The 17,368-nt window shown below is 36.7% G+C and overlaps 1 protein-coding gene, 1 long non-coding RNA gene and 1 other non-coding gene across 7 annotated transcripts in view; 2 read left to right on the forward strand and 1 right to left on the reverse strand.

Annotated features, from left to right (window-relative positions):
* LOC135685611 (DNA polymerase zeta catalytic subunit) overlaps positions 1-17,368 on the reverse strand; it is a 48,133-nt gene that overhangs the window by 26,785 nt on the left and 3,980 nt on the right. For 4 of the 5 annotated variants that reach the window (XM_065201594.2, XM_089112672.1, XM_089112671.1 and 1 more), the window contains exons 2-10: positions 16,766-16,840; positions 15,710-15,791; positions 14,737-14,821; positions 13,669-13,804; positions 13,347-13,444; positions 12,978-13,082; positions 12,102-12,186; positions 11,465-11,580; positions 10,756-10,851 (exon numbers count right to left, since the gene is read on the reverse strand). In XM_065201594.2, the coding sequence (XP_065057666.2) occupies positions 10,756-10,851; positions 11,465-11,580; positions 12,102-12,186; positions 12,978-13,082; positions 13,347-13,444; positions 13,669-13,804; positions 14,737-14,821; positions 15,710-15,791; positions 16,766-16,840 (878 nt within the window). The remainder of the gene's footprint in view (positions 1-10,755; positions 10,852-11,464; positions 11,581-12,101; positions 12,187-12,977; positions 13,083-13,346; positions 13,445-13,668; positions 13,805-14,736; positions 14,822-15,709; positions 15,792-16,765; positions 16,841-17,368) is intronic. The other variant, XM_089112673.1, reaches the window with a different exon arrangement.
* Trnav-aac (transfer RNA valine (anticodon AAC)) lies at positions 70-142 on the forward strand. Its single transcript has one exon. It is a non-coding gene; the product is annotated as a tRNA-Val (tRNA).
* LOC135682347 (uncharacterized) lies at positions 6,141-8,067 on the forward strand. The gene is made up of 4 exons (XR_016144619.1): positions 6,141-6,722; positions 6,846-6,950; positions 7,319-7,355; positions 7,847-8,067. It is a non-coding gene; the product is annotated as an uncharacterized LOC135682347 (long non-coding RNA).

A 17,368-nucleotide genomic window follows, 5' to 3' on the forward strand; every position in this document is an offset into this window, starting at 1 on the left:
TAGCTGTGGTGGACAAAAATAAACTGCCACATATAAACTTTAACTAAAAATTTCTTAATTTAGGCATCTGATTCCGTAGTGTAGCGGTTATCACGTGCGCCTAACACGCGCAAGGTCCCCGGTTCGAGCCCGGGCGGAATCATTCTTTTTCTCCACATTCAATTAAGTCAGTAAACAATAATAATACTCTTCTTTATTAATATCGTTGCAAACATTTAAGCAATTGAATACAAGATTGGCTAAAATATTTTCTCTCTCTTCTAAAAGGTGCTTTCTTATATAAAGTAGATAGAAACAAACCGTAACCCAAATTCAGAACATTTGCAATCGATAAAAAATAGTATGCCGGGGCGAAATATTAGTATATTCTTAAAATTTAATTTATTTTGAAAATTTTATTTCGTGACATTGGATTCTCGTCGTCGTATTGCTTTGTTCCTGTATATCTTTCATAACAACACTCATTGCAAGATTCACAGAATCCGGCGGACAGCCTATCCTGCGGTTCTTCCTTCTCACACAATAAAAAATAGCCTTCCCTGATCGCTATACACTTTTTTTTGTAAGAACCAGATAAATTTTGCCGAGCCTCGATGTTCTTAACTTTTTAAAAATTTTAGGCTCAAATGTTCTTAAAATTGTTCTTATTTTAAGAGTAATTTTTTTTGCAAATATTTGAGAAGTAACATACTCTATATAATTTCTAAGACGTTTTACTGGGTAAAGTTTAAAAATAAATTGTTTTTATGTTTATATATAAATTGCATAGTTTTGTTCTGTGGACATGACATAAATTTCAAAATGCGAATTGTTTTTCTTAAATTTCTCATCTGAAGCTGAGCATGTTCTAGCCTTTTTCTTATTTTTTCGGCAAATCGAGCCTCAGTGTTCTTAAAAAGCGTGTTCTTTTTTTAAGTTCAGGCTGATTGTTCTTAATTTTTTAGAAAATCTGAGGCTGGATTGTTCTTAATTTGTTCTTAATCTAATAGGGTGTAAGCAGTGTATTGTGGAATTCCACAGTGCATTTTCTATTGTTTAGCTGTTTATTTGTTTGGTATTTACGCTTCTCTACAATAATACTAATGTGCGGATATGCAAATGAGCTCGCTCCGTTGATATCGGTCCGATTACATCTGATATCGGTCCGTTCCCATCGAAAGTTCTTGCACGAACTCCGCAAAAACTGCTACACCCCTTGAACTGAGCTTCGGTAGTTCGGTTCCTCTGGGGTTGCGATTGTGTGGAAAGGTCTCGAATCTTCGTTTGCTCGCTTCCCTCGCTCCGAATTTGCGACGTGTCTTCTCTCAATGGGCCTTGCTCAACGAGGCCATTTTCTTTGCTAACGCTTCGCTCTCTTTGTTTGTCTTTTCAAAGACTTTTTCTAGCGTTTTCCTGGATGTTTTGAAAACGTCGATTGTCATCCAGTCAGTAGTTGTTGATTGAAAACCTTGACCTTTGATTCTAAAGCGAATATCCCTTTTCATCCCTAACTTTTTTGAAAGAGATCGAGTACCTTTTCAAAGGATTTTTCAAAACATTTCCTCCCTCCCTTTGATGGGTAAAATACTGGCTTTTGCGTTCGCGTTTCTAAAGGTTCTTTCTCTCTCTTTTCTCTTGCTCTCTACAAAAAGTTTCAAAACTTCTTCCTCCAGCAACCCTTCAATTTGAACGGAGGCTTTTCAAATTCGTTTTGCTTTCCACAAAGAAGCTACTGTGTGCCGATAATTTCGGTGATTTGGAATTGGATAAATCTACGTGCACTGCTGCTTGGCATTCCTTTTCGAACTCGAAGCGGTTGTCGACGGTCGTGTTCTGTGCTACAGTGCTACAGCTACAGCTACAGGTGAGTCTCGCTAGCTTTTTCTAAACTTTTCGCCGTCATTTTCCTTTCCTTTTTATCGATCGATCGATTAAAACCCCGTTTGTTATTATTTCGTTTGCAAGAGCCATGTAATTCGTGCTTCTGACGATCTTCCTTTTCTTCGTTTTAGTAGCTACGCACACTGCTGCCCGTTTTTTGGTTTTGCAATGGCTGCTGGCTGTTCCACTTCTTCACTGGTATCAGAATCGATGGCATGTGAATACAGGTAAGCGCTGTTGTTCTTACGTGTTTTCGAAATTTATTATTTGACATGATTTTCTGCTCATTTGGATAAAATTGCACTAAAAACCCGCCGCTAGACCCCCGCCGCGAACGAAAACTTTTTACCTCTTCTCGTGGTTTTGTGCTTAAAGGAAACTGGATTGGCTTTATTGCAATCAAAGTATGAAGAATTGTGGTAGATCTTTCCTGCTGTTTATTCTTGATGCAAGAAAATTTGATTTTCATAGGAAACCCGTTGTAATGCGAATTTTGTAATCCCGCCAGCCCCCAACTTTTTATGTCTAACGAGAATCCTTTGCAGCAATTTTTCCTAACCGCCTTCCTTTTTTGTAGATAAACGATCGGATTCGCTGTCTTTTTGGTACAACAAGTGGGTGTTTTTCGATTAAAATTTCACTTTTTGTGCGATTTTCCCGCTGAAAAAAATGGGATTTGCCTGCCTCTTGAGTGAAAATTATTTCTAGCTTTTTGAGAGCATTTTTGGAATTGTAAAAAAATCATCCTAGAAACCATTTCAAATGACTTTATGCTTAATTGATGAAATTACACTAAAAACCGGTTGCTTAATGCTAGACCCCCGCCGCGAACGGCGAATTTCTACCTCATTTCGTGGTTTTATACTGAAAGGAAGCTGGATTGTTACGGTAGATTGTGCCTGCATCATTTTCGGAATTGTAAATTAATCATTCTAGAAACCATTTCAAATGACTTTATGCTTATTTGGGTGAAATTACACTAAAAACCGGTTGCTTAATGCTAGACCCCCGCCGCGAACGGCGAATTTCTACCTCATTTCGTGGTTTTGTACTGAAAGGAAGCTGGATTGTTACGGTAGATTGTGCCTGCATCATTTTCGGAATTGTAAATTAATCATTCTAGAAACCATTTCAAATGACTTTATGCTTATTTGGGTGAAATTACACTAAAAACCGGTTGCTTAATGCTAGACCCCCGCCGCGAACGGCGAATTTCTACCTCATTTCGTGGTTTTGTACTGAAAGGAAGCTGGATTGTTACGGTAGATTGTGCCTGCATCATTTTCGGAATTGTAAATTAATCTTTCTAGAAACCATTTCAAATGACTTTATGCTTATTTGGGTGAAATTACACTAAAAACAGGTTGCTGAAAGGAGACGCTAGACCCGTCACGAACGTTTTTCTCTTAATGTTTTACCTCTTCGCAGTTTTGTAATTCAAGGAAAATGGATTTGCTGTATTGCTCGCTTAACGAGAACAATTTCAAATGATTTTATGCTTAATTTGATGAAATTACACTAAAAACCGGTTGCTTACTGCTAGACCCCCGCCGCAAACGGCGAATTTCTACCTCATTTCGTGGTTTTGTACTGAAAGGAAGCTGGATTGTTACGGTAGATTGTGCCTGCATCATTTTGGGAATTGTAAATTAATCATTCTAGAAACCATTTCAAATGACTTTATGCTTATTTGGGTGAAATTACACTAAAAACCGGTTGCTGAAAGGAGTCGCTAGACCCGCCACGAACGTGTTTCTCTGAATTTTTTTACCTCGCGTAGTTTTCTGCTTATAAGAATATGGATTGGCTGTATATCGATTTCTTTGAAACGTGCTTTCATTAACCATGGAATAACATCTTCATTAATCTTTTTGTTCTTCATCTAGATCAAAGAGCGTTTCAAGCAATAATTACGACGCAGACGTGATTCTCGGACCTTCGAAACGAAATTGATGGCATTTATGCTGGCGTTAAATCAAACGATGAAACAAGAAAAAACTTGACTGTGGAGAAAAGGACTAAAATTGTATAATATAGATTAGCTGTTGTCCGTAAATTGTATTTTGTTAATTTGTTGTTAGAGTAAGATTCCTTTCTGATGCACGAAACTTGGCTGTTTTTTATCTTTCTATTTCTTAACTGCTTTGTTCCTGCAGTGTTTCAAAAGCTAATTGTGACGAAGATGTGATATGTGGACCTCAAATGTATAGAACTGCGTAATAACTCTATAACTCTTTGGAGTTTAGAAGAGGAGTCATTAATTCTTAAGAAATTTTTAGATGATATATATCTAAACGAGCACCATGGACCAATAACGGCTAACAGGAATTTATTGTTGGAAAACTTTAATGTTTGATTCAAAATAAACAGAGGAAGTTTAAAGGTGGCCCCAAATTATACCTTAAAACAGCATCACAAGTGAACAAGAATTGAACGAAATGCTCTGATAAAGATATTCATGTTGGATTCAAAATGAGCATTACAGCTTTAAGAATGGCCTTAGAAAATATTTTCAAGCGCCCTATAAGTCGACCAGGGCTAAGAATGTATGATTGGAAAACTCAAAAATTTGTTTATGACTAAATAGGAGAAATTATAGGATTAACTCATGAAAATGATGGGGGCTGGCAGAAGTATGTAGCTGTCAAGTTTAAAGTAGAATTCAGAATATTAAACAAAGCTTTTAGATAAGCTTGCAAGATATGTAAACGAGCACCACGATTCACCGAGAGATAAAAGAAGATGCAAACTTTAAAACATTGCAATTAGAATAAGCAGTAGAAATAAAGAGGGTAACCCGTGAAAGTATTTAAACGAGGACCCAAATTAGATCGTGGCTTACAAAATAAATTGAAGCAACTTTCTGTATTGTCTTGATATTGCAACCGTTTATGTATCAAATTGATATGCACATTTTAATAAACGGAAGAGTAGCTCCCAGTAAATCCCGCTCTTCGGGCACCCTATGGCCCCAAAATGGGATAGTAAGATTAGCCTCTGAAAGTCAAGAGTGCTATTAACCTTGATTTCAAAGGGGTTCAGATGGTGATGAAAGCTATGATATTGCTAAGTGGTAATCGTAATAATCGAGGAACTACTCATTGGATTGGTTCTATTAGGAATTTCGCAAGTATGGGTATCTGGAGCCAGCAAGTAATTAAGTTTGGGTTTACTTTTCTAAAAGGATTTACTGAATTACAATCAGGGTAATAAAGCATTATCTTCCTACACGAAAGAAGCTCTTATCTCAATTGGGTTGTTGCTGCAAGTAAATAATACTTTGTCCTCGAGCAATTATTTCCTGCTCTTGCCAATAGTATATGCTACTCACAGTAGGCGTGACTATGGATTAGATTAATTATGTTTGCCTTTTGTCACGTTTAAAGTATCCTTGCCTGCTTGCTGTATGATATTACACTTTTTGCTTGCATTCCTTATTAAATTGAAAGAATGTAAGAGGGCATTGTTTTTTTACTTTGATTTTCAGGATAGATTCAATTTTAATTTTATTTGTCAGAGGAGTAAACAGATAAGTAAAGTTGGGAAGTCTTACCATGAAATTCTATGGAAAATTAAAACAGGAGACTTAGGGGGTAACCCATTAAAATATCTAAACGAGGAACACGAATAGACCTGGGCTGCAAATGTTTTGAAGCAACTTTCAATTAACGGAAGACTAGCTCCCCTACGAAGCCCGCTACGCGGGCTTGCCAGTGACCCTACGGTAGAGTACATAGATTAGCCTCGGAAAAGACAAGAATTTTCTTAAAACCCCCTGTGAATGATAGTAAAATTAGCCTCGGCAAAGACAAGAATTCTGTCGAAGCCCCCTATGAGTATGCAGATTAGCCTTGGAAAAGACAAGAGGTGTATCAACCTCGATTTGAAAAAAATTGGCTCCGCACAGGTCACGTGATAAAAAAATTACTCGCACTCCTGTGACTATCGCTAGGAAGGGGGGAGCCTCTACCCCTTTTCTATTTCAGGCGACCCCCTGACTAGCGATAGTCACAGGAGTGCGAGTAATTTTTTTATCACGTGACCTGTGCGGAGCCAATTTTTTTCAAATCGAGGTTGATACACCTCTTGTCTTTTCCAAGGCTAATCTGCATACTCATAGGGGGCTTCGACAGAATTCTTGTCTTTGCCGAGGCTAATTTTACTATCATTCACAGGGGGTTTTAAGAAAATTCTTGTCTTTTCCGAGGCTAATCTATGTACTCTACCGTAGGGTCACTGGCAAGCCCGCGTAGCGGGCTTCGTAGGGGAGTCACTATAACTAAAATTCGGATATGCAAATCAACCCCGAACAAAAGATCCAAACCGCCCCGCGATTCAAACGGTTTTCAGCCAAAACCGCTCGGCCGATTTTCAAAATTCTTTTTTCCACTGAATCCTAGATCCTCGAGGCTCAAACATAAGGTCCGCTTTTTCGTATTTTCGCTTCCGTTTTTGAGATATTAACGGTTTTCTCCCGGGTTCGTTCCAAAATCTCGCGATCACGATTAGTGCTCTCCGTGGTCTTTGTCCCGTGTTTCTATAGGTTCTTTCTCTCTCTTTTCTCTTGCTCTCTACAAAAGATTTCAAAACTCCTTCCAACAGCAACCCTTCAATTTGAACTGAGGCTTTTCAAATTCGTTTCGCTTTCCACAAAGAATCTACTGTGTGCCGATAATTTCGGTGATTTGGAATTGGATGATAAATCTTCGTGCACTGCTGCTTGGCATTCCTTTTCGAACTTGAAGCGGTCGCCGACGGTCGTGTCGTGTGTTACAGCTACAGCTACAGCTACAGCTACAGCTACAGCTACAGCTACAGCTACAGCTACAGCAGTCAATCGTGCTGGGTGTTCTCGATCTCAGGTGAGTCTCCTTGGCTTTTTTTATCAACTGGTTTTTTATTGATCGACGATTGAACCCCGTTTCTTATTTCGTTTGCCAGAGCCATGTAATTCGTGCTTTTGACGATCTTCCTTTTCGTTTTAGTAGCTACGTACGGTACACGCGCTGCTACCTGATATTTGGTTTTGCGATGGCTGCTGGCTGTTCCGGTTCTAAACTGGCATCAGAATCGATGGCATGCGAATACAAGTAAGCGTTGTTGTTCTTACGTGTTTTCGATATTACTTATTTCAAATGATTTTGTGCTCATTTCGATGAGATTCCACTAAAAACCGGCCTTTAAATACCAGCCGCTTACTGCTAGACCCCCGCCCCGAACGGCGAATTTTTACCTCTTCTCGTGGTTTTGTGCTAAAAGGAAACTGAATTTGCTTTATAGCAATCAAAGTATGAAGAATTGTGGTAGATTTTTCCTGCTGTTTATTCTTGATGCAAGAAGATTTTATTTTCATAGGAAACCCGTTGTAATGCGAATTATGTAATGCCAGCCCCTAACTTTTTATGCCTAACGAGAACCCTTTGCAGCAACTTTTCCTAACCGCCATCCTTTTTTGTAGATAAACGATCGGATTCGCTGACTTTTTGGTACAACAAGTGAGTATTTTTCGATTAAAATTTCAGTTTTTTCTGTGAGCTTTCCACCGAGAAGAATAGGATTTTATTTCCTCTTAAGTTAAAATTATTTCTAGCTTTGAGAGCATTTTCGGAATTGTAAATGAATCATTCTAGAAACCATTTTAAATGACTTTCTGCTTATTTGGGTGAAATTACACTAAAAACCGTTTGCTAAAGGAGTCACTAGACTCGCCGCGAATGTGTTTCTCTTAATATTTTACCTCTTTGTAGTTTTGTCCTTCAAGGAAAATGGATTTGCTGCATTGCTCTCTTAACAACAACAATTTCAAATGATTTTATGCTTAATTTGATGAAATTACACTAAAAACCGGCCGCTTAAAGGGCTGGCTAGGCTCTCGAGGCGAACAGTTTTTCTGAAATTTTTACAAAGCATTGTGACTATCGATTTCCTTAAAACGTGCTTTCGTTAACCATGGAATAACATCTTCATTATTCTTTTTGTTCTTCAGCTAGATCAAAGAGCATTTCAAGCAATAATTACGACGCTGACGTGATTCTCGGACCTTCTAAACGAAATTTATGGCATTTATGCTGGCGTTAAATCAAATGATGAAACAAGAAAAAACTTGACTGTGGAGAAAAGGACTAAAGTTATATAGATCAGCTGTTGTCCGTAAATTGTATTTTGTTAATTTGTTGTTAGAGTAAGATTCCTTTCTGATGCACGAAACTTGGCTGTTTTTTATCTTTCTATTTCTTAACTGCTTTGTTCCTGCAGTGTTTCAAAAGCTAATTGTGACGAAGATGTGATATGTGGACCTCAAATGTATAGAACTGCATAATAACTCTATAACTCTTTGGAGTTTAGAAGAGGAGTCATTAATTCCTTTATGAATCGGCATAAATATTTAGGAATTTTGATTCTTAAAAAATTTTTAGATGATATATATCTAAACGAGCACCATGGACCAATAACGGCTAACAGGAATTTAGAGTTGGAAAACTTTAATGTTTGATTCAAAACAAACAGGAACTTTGAAGGTGGCCCGAAATTATATCTTGAAACAACATCACAAGTGAACAAGAATTGAACGAAATGCTATGATAAAGATATTCACGTTGGATTCAAAATGAACATTACAGCTTTAAGAATGGCCTTAGAAAATATTTATAAGCGCCCTATAAGTCGACGAGGGCTAAGAGTGTATGATTGGAAAACTTGAAAATTTGATTCTGACTAAATAGGAGAAATTATAGGATTAACCCATGAAATTTTTTCCTTCAAGGAAAATGGATTTGTTGTATTCGTCACTTAACAAGACCATATTAAAATGATTTTATGCTTAATTTGATGAAATTACACTAAAAACCGGTTGCTTACTGCTAGACCCCTTCCGCTAACGGTGAATTTTTGCCTCTTTTCGTGGTTTTGTGCTGAAAGGAAGCTGGATTGTTACTGTAGATTGTGCCTGCATCATTTTCGGAATTGTAAATGAATCATTCTAGAAACCATTTTAAATGACTTCCTGCTTATTTGGGTGAAATTACACTAAAAACCGGTTGCTAAAAGGAGTCGTTAGACCCGCCGCGAACGTGTTTCTATTGCTTATTGATAATCTTAATAATCGAGGAACTACTCATTGGGTTGATTCTATTAGGAATTTCGTAAGTATCGGTATCTGGAGCCAGCAAGTAATTAAGTTTACGTTTACTTTTCTTAAAGGATTTACTGAATTACAATCAAGGTAATAAAGCATTATCTTCCTACACGAAAGTAGCTCTTATCTCAATTGGGTTGTTGCTGCAAGTAAATAATACTTTGTCCTCGAGCAATTATTTCCTGCTCTTGCCAATAGTATATGCTACTCACAGTAGGCGTGACTATGGATTGGATTAATTATGTTTGTCTTCTGTCATGTTTAGAATGTGCTTGCCTGCTTGCTGTATGATATTACACTTTTTGCTTGCATTCCTTATTAAATTGAAAGAATGTAGGAGGGCATTGTTTTTTTACTTTGATTTTCAGGATAGATTCAATTTTAATTTGATTTGTCAGAGGAGTAAACAGATAAGTAAAGTTGGGAAGTCTTACCATGAAATGTTATGGAAAATTAAAACAGGAGACTTAGGGGGACACCCATTAAAATATTCAAACGAGGAACACGAATAGACCTGGGCTTGCAAATGTTTTGAAGCAACTTTCAATTAACGGAAGACTAGCTCCCCTACGAAGCCCGCTACGCGGGCTTGCCAGTGACCCTACGGTAGAGTACATAGATTAGCCTCGGAAAAGACAAGAATTCTGTCGAAGCCCTCAATGAGCATGCAGATTAGCCTCGGAAAAGACAAGAGGTGTATCAACCTCGATTTGAAAAAAATTGGCTCCGCATAGGTCACGTGATAAAAAAATTACTCGCACTCCTGTGACTATCGCTAGGAAGGGGGGAGCCTCTACCCCTTCTCTATTTCAGGCGACCCCCTGACTAGCGATAGTCACAGGAGTGCGAGTAATTTTTTTATCACGTGACCTATGCGGAGCCAATTTTTTTCAAATCGAGGTTGATACACCTCTTGTCTTTTCCGAGGCTAATCTGCATGCTCATTGAGGGCTTCGACAGAATTCTTGTCTTTTCCGAGGCTAATCTATGTACTCTACCGTAGGGTCACTGGCAAGCCCGCGTAGCGGGCTTCGTAGGGGAGCTATTTTTTACTAATCATTTGAGCATAATTATACTAATCCTTTTATTTGCGTGTATCAATAATAACTATACCCTTAGGACTAATCACGAACTGCTTTGTGTGCAGACTGAGTAATATCACACGTATAACATCAAGAATCTGATTGGATGAAATATATAATTTACATACTTCTTTTATCTGATTGGTAGACTAATTCAATACTGGGTGTAACACTAAGTAATTTCATTTTTTGGTTAAGTTGTTGGTTGTGTTGATGTTGAGTAATAGATTCGCTTAGAGGTTATATTTTGCAATGAAGAATTTGAAATCTCACTAAACTTGTATTTTTGGGATCTACTCTGTCAAAAGAGCCAGCAAGAACACGAGAAGTTCTAATACAGTAGCTCAGCCTCCACTTGTTCTTAATTTGTTCTCAACTTTTGATTAATTTTGAGGCTCGTGTTCTTATAAAATTCTTATAAAAATAGTCTAGTAAAGGAAATGGCTGCCCATAACACAATAAGTGGCTGCCCATAACACAATAAGCTTGATTTCAGCAATTGTTCAGAAAACATTTTTTGCAGCAGTTTTTCTTACCCGTCAGCACAATACTTGCTGGCGCAGTTGCTATTTCTCTACAAAAACCTTCTTGTACTCTTCAAATGTTCCAGCCTTGCTGTCTAAACTGATTCATAAAATCATCTGAGCTTCATACAATCAAAATTGACTTCATACTCACATGCAGTTTTCTGTCTTGGCGATGTAGGTGATTTTATAAACGACACTTGGGAGAGTGATTGACGAATTGCTTCTTCGTCGACGATTGGTCGTGATTCTTAACATAAATATAAACCAATCATCATCAGTGCATGTATTCTCTATTTTAACATAACAGTGCTCGATTTTATCAGATTTTATCAAAGATGAGATATGTTCGATGTTAGAGACTGTCTGAGGAGTGGGCAAGCATGAAGCAAACATATACCATTTTTGATTTCACATCTTATATTTAGATCAAAACTCACGATTATAAATATGAAAGAATGAAATCATAAAACAAAATTTTGAAAAGGATTGAGTAGATGCCCATTTGCTGTATTCATTTTGAAGGGTATTTTACGATATGGAGAGCATTTTAGGTGTCACGGGAAGGGGGCAAAAGGGGGGACGAATCCGATCTCGATCATCGCCAAAAATCTTTTTAAATAATCCATAAAAGAAAAAATGCTCAATGTCATAAAAAGTATAAGACTAAATTTTACACCAAACTGAATAAGTCATTATACAATCGGTTATTTCCAATTGGCAAATGCCAAGGAAACCTATTCGCAAGCAACAAAAATAACATATACATTGCCTAAGAGAGCGCCTATAGCTATTGTCAATATCTAGGACATAGAACCAGTTGAGTATTGATATTTATGTTTGAAAACGATTTCAGTTCTTACCGTCAAAATCTACATCTTTATTGCATAACTGGTCTTCTGGAGTTGGTGTATCCCCAGAAATAAGATTTGGACTGTCCAGAAGTGGCTCTTCTACTGGTGAACTATTCTCTGAATTCCTAAAAAATACAGAAGAATTATTAAAAAGATTTTCAGAGTTTTACCTCTAACAATAGCAAAAATTGAATGCAAGACTCGCAAAACTAATCCCAAACACAATCGATCACTTCCAAAGCTCCTAGAATTTTCAAGGAGCTATATCATTAAGGTTCCTTTGTTCGAAAGTTTCCCATATACGAGTGTGGTAATTTCAGGTGACTTAGTATAACAATTTAGGCTTATGTGACATTTCCTGCGAGTTTTATAAAAAACTCATTGCAAAGTATCAGATTTTAATCCAAATTTTTAAAAATGTCCTGTTTCAAAAGCTCGCCTAGTTTTATGATCATTTTAAGCTATTAAGTTCGCCAGGAGCCTTATTCAAAATATATCATCATAGAAATAGAGCATCGAGATCATTCAATAGAGTAATAAAGTATCAATAAATAAAGGCAGACGATTCTAGAATGAGTGTCGATGTATTTAAAGACTGGTGTCGAAAGCTGCAATAGAATTCATTAAACATGAAGACATTGCTTACTTCTGTTTTAATTTTGTCTCCAAAATGAGCTGGAAATCTTCGAGATATCTTCGCTCAGGCTCAAAAACAATCCTTTGCCGTTCACCTGAGAAATGGAAATAATCTAAAATATCTGCAAATCATAAGTGGAACAGGAGTTACAATGGCTGCCAAAAGTTTTGGTAGAATGACGTCAGTTTTCAAGGTAAAATTCAGCCACTCCACTACCCCCTTTGAACAATTTTGGTTTACAACAAAACGACGTAGGGGATAAGAAAATACGCTATTTTCTGCGACTTCTATGATTTTTTTAATGATCAACATTGCTTAGCGGGGGGGATAGGAATTAGGAAATAAGAATATAAGGGAAAAGAATTGAAAAATAGAAAAACACAACGCAAATTACTGGGTTTCCAAGTACTTCTGGCCATGATGGTACATTGCACGGAAAGGTGAAGGACTAACTAAATCTTAAGTTTTCTAAACAAGGCTGGATTTAGCCACATGATGATATTATGATAACGATAATAATGTCTTTTCAAACATTACGTAAAGTGCTTTGTGTCCCATTAGCAGGAATGGTTCGCAAAAGTCTTGATTTCTACTCGTCGAATAACTAGCACCCAAAGCCATTTTACGTGGACTGAAGCTTGCATTGTTAATATCTGACTTTTTTGCGAAAAAATTATCTGAGTTACTTATGAAAGCGGTGCATACATGCAGTTTAACAAAAGGGTAACAACACGTTAAAAATCTTGTCCGGGTTCAACTCGGGTTCAACTTAAGTTCAACTTAGGCTTGAGAGAGAGTTTCATCCTTGGTACCTGGGTTGAATGTAGATTAACTATCATAAAGTAAACAGGCCTTTAGCTACAAAGGTAAACAGGGCACAGATACCTTGAGAAACAGCAGCAGAAATATCAGCCGATTCGTTATTCAATATTCGTCGCTGCTTTTCTTCTTGCCAAAGTGCTACTAGACCAGGACAGCTCCCCAATGAATCTGCAAATAATGACACCATGAGAAAATAAGCAAATTTACCTGATACATGTATTCCATTACTAGATTAACAAATCATTCCCTTTTAAGCGAAAAGAAAATTGCTTCTTTATTCCTCTCGAATAATTCCCTATCCCTTTCTTTATCCCAACACTTAATCGAAACATCTCCATCACATCATTATTGCCACAGAGTAAATCCCATTGAAGAGACGTGATAATATCAGAGTATCAGTCGAAACTGGTTACCACGTTTCCAAATAAGTACCTTTAACGTCGTTTTTGTTCAATATGTCTGCTGCTATGGCATCAACTTCCAAAAGACAAGTGCTTTGACGTGAAACCCATGCAGGCATTAGCATCTCCCTGCGATGAAAAAAAAACAAGTGGTGTAACTTTATGGAAAACTTGATCGTTCATCAATATCTGCTGAGAATATGGCTTTACTGTCAACGTAGCTACTTAAGCTTTCTTGCAGTTATTACCTTACCATTTATACTTCTGGTCCCTACATACTGCCATTATTGCAAAAAATAATATTTTTGGCTATTAAAAAAAATTATCAGGGAGATATTTTTTAAATAGATTACCGTGAAAGGTTTTCTGGAAGCCAAGTTTCGTAGCATGTTTGTGATGGAGAACCAAGAGGGGAGAGAAGTTGGCTTTTTCTCTGTTTGTTGACAACCGGACTTGCAAACGAAGGATTTTTCAAGCTCTCCTCGAAATCTTGGATGAGAGAACAAAGATAAAAATTTGGAAAATTATACAAAAAATTAACATTATCAGTTCAAGAATAAATACCGAGAAAGCATTGCATCAAAAAATTTTGTGAAACAATACAGAATTTGGATGAAGTTTTAATTTCAATAGATTACTTTCATATAAAGTCTGTTCTTTGAATTACCAATATATAACGCGAGAAAACTATCAAAGTTCGTACTACGAGCCGCCTTTCCTATCATAGAATTTCTACGCTGCACATTTCTAATTTAGTAAAATATCAACATACTTTTTGTCTGTCGGATGATAAAGAAATAGTGAAATTTTTAACCAGATTCGGATTAGTAAAAGCCTTAAAAGAAACAGCATGTTCGATGAGATCCCGATCAACCACCACCAGAACTTTGTATAGTTCTCTTGAAAATCGCAAAAAGTAGGGTGTGATATAACACTGATCGCAGAATCAATAAAAAGGTAAGGTTTGGCTTTTAATCTCTACATATGTCCTTTGAACTCAGAAAATAGTAATCTGCTTTCTGTTTGGACAAAACAAATCAGAATCGCATTTTTCCGTCTCTGCTTACTGGCAAAACAAACCTTTGCAGGGATACCAATTGGTCTTGCAAAGTATTTATATAGATCTAGATGTAGAAACCTCGTTATAAATACAATTTCATTTTCATGATTATTATCTGATGGTTGATACACTGTATTAGAATGGTCATTTTTTTTAATTTCTGGAGTCTCGAATGATAAATGACTTGAGAAACAATCAGTAATGGGGCTCAATAAAAAATTATTTATAATAGTTCCAAGAGTCGGTCTAAGCCATGAATTTCAATATAACTCATGAACGAAGACAATAATTCGCTCCAAAATGCCTAGAGATTTGAAATTAGTGGAGATAAATCGAAAATGAAGAAAAAGACCTTCCATACCTCCAACAAACAAGACAGGCAGTCTGAATTTAACGGCAGCAAGATTAATGTAATTCATTCCATATAAGTTGCAATCTATGAAGAACTGAAAGTGCATATTATTAAATAAATCGAAATAAGTATATTTGAACTAATAAGACCTTATGTCAAGCAAGGCTTCTTAGATATCTTCGACTTCGCAGTGGACCCTGCCTTTCATTCAATTTGCTACATTCTTCTTCCTCCTCGTCAGAATATATCTAATCTCTTCAATTTTTAAAGTTGCTCTTTCCAAAACAGTCCTTAATAAACTTCTATTACATCGTTTCAACCCCACCTGTGCCTTAATCTTAACAACCAGGTTAGTAAATTTTCCCGTTATTATGAAATCCTGTTAGTTATTTTGCATTATTTTATTGAAACATCAAACTGCAATTTCAGATAATCTTGTGCATTCCAAGGTAAAGGAAATGTTATCAGGGTCTATTATAAATACACAGCACTGTTGCTTAAAGCCAGTGAAGAGCTGTCTTCAGTCAGTGATAAAGCCCCCAAATACATTGGTCTTTTAAGAAGTTATATCCTAGAATAAGCTTTGCCTAAAATCAAGATATGTTTCATTTCTCTATGAAAATAATCTTGTTTGTTACTGACAAACCAATCAAACCTTTAAGGCAGAACAAGGGAGAGTTTTCAAAACTGCACGTCCCTAAAGAGCAGATAACATTCACAAAATATTGAGTCCTAGATAAAGGACTCGAGAAATTTAAGCTTAATATAGAATTAAAAGCATTTAATTATTAACAATTACGATAAGCAAAATAAAAATAAAGCTACAAATCAAAGGAAAAGAAAAACACATTTTATAACTAGATATGGGTTAATGGAGTAACTTTCTGATCCATTTAACATGAAGCCCTGCAAAACACCAGAAACAAGTAAAGTCATGTCTTAATTCTTTGTAAGTATCATACAGTTAATTCATAGATCTTACTTGAAGCAAGAATGGAATGTGACCTTCATAGGGTTGAAATACCCTGCCCATAATTGTCCCATTAAGCAATAACTCTTCAATCCTGAAAAATAAATTTCAGTTTTTAGCAGAAACCACAAACACAAGGTCATTCAACCATTGGGATGATTCATACTTCTAACATCATCATTATGCCACTGCACATGGTGATTCAGGGATACTACAAAGCAGCAGTAGGATCAACATGGATCAACATTACAGATGACAGGGGCATTCTAGCCAACAGAAATTAGCCAAATACATTGTGCTTTAATGTGTAAAGATAATATCTGTTCATTATCAATTTATCTATGACCCTCAAGGTTAGACAATTGGTAAGTAAACAAGTGAATGTGTGAGTCTATCAATTAGCGATTGAATGAGTGAGTGTTTTTGAGTTGGTGAGTATATTAGTGAGTGAGTGAGTGAGTGAGTGAGTGAGTGAGTGAGTGAGTGAGTGAGTGAGTGAGTGAGTGAGTGAGTGAGTGAGTGAGAGAGTGAGTGAGTGAGTGAGTGAGTGAGTGAGTGAGTGAGTGAGTGAGTGAGTGAGTGATTGAATATCTGCATGTTGCAAGGTCTCTCTATTACGGAATGTTTTCACCATATTTGAGGTCAGTGAATACCTACTGAGCAACAGAATACACTACACTTGAGCATGCAGGCTTTCATATCATATTTGGTTGATTCATACATGAAAGCCAACCTCGGCCAAGGCAGTTAGTGAGGTGTAGGGGTGTGACAACACCTCAAAAAAATTTGTTGCAAAAGCGATGAGTTTTCTGCCACCTAGGGTTGCTTCATGAGCAAATTTTAAAACTTGTCGGGAAATGAAGGATGGCTCACCAACTTTGTCAGCAAATAAGACCTAAGCACCCCCTTGAGCACAATAGCTAGCAATGGTCCTGGGAATGTACACAGCTTACAATTCTTTATATATCATAAGCTTCTACTGATAGGGATTGTTTTGCAACACCTAAAAAGAGGCTTTATACATTGATAAAAACGAATTTAATTGGAAGAGAAATGTTCAGAAATTACATGTTTATATGATTTGGGTTGTATACTGAAATCTTTAGGAAGTGTTCCTCTTCATCGTGGAAGCCATAAAATGTGCTTGAAGAAAGAAAAATATTACAATTGTAATTGCTAAGAAATTGAGAAATTTTCTTATTATGTCTTATAAGTTGCTTGACAGATCTTGGATCTTCAATCTTTGATTTAGTCTTTTTTAAAATAAAAATGATTAAACCAGTCATATTGCTTGGCAAATACATATGGCCAAAATAAATCCTAAAGATGTAATATAATATGATTATGAACTGTATATCATGAGCAAATTAACAGTCAAAAAAAGACACTGAAGGACAATCAACACTTGGGACATTACATTATGATCAGGGGCGGATCCAGACAAAAATTTGACATTCTCAAAACCCATTATGACCGACCGACCACGCCCATTTCCCGGAAACGCCCAAGAAATTGTTTTCTGTCTTTTATGGATGCAATGATTAAAATTATTGTAATTTTAAGAGGAGAAATAGAAACAAACAATAAGAAGTGGCAGACACCCAGAGGGCATGAAAGGAGGCAGTTGTCCCCCAACATTTTGGGAAGACAGAGGTCTTTTATTCTAAAAAG

The sequence above is a fragment of the Rhopilema esculentum genome, chromosome 15, assembly GCF_057945365.1.
Source record: "Rhopilema esculentum isolate cy_ngs chromosome 15, ASM5794536v1, whole genome shotgun sequence".
NCBI classification, from domain to species: Eukaryota; Metazoa; Cnidaria; class Scyphozoa; order Rhizostomeae; family Rhizostomatidae; genus Rhopilema; species Rhopilema esculentum.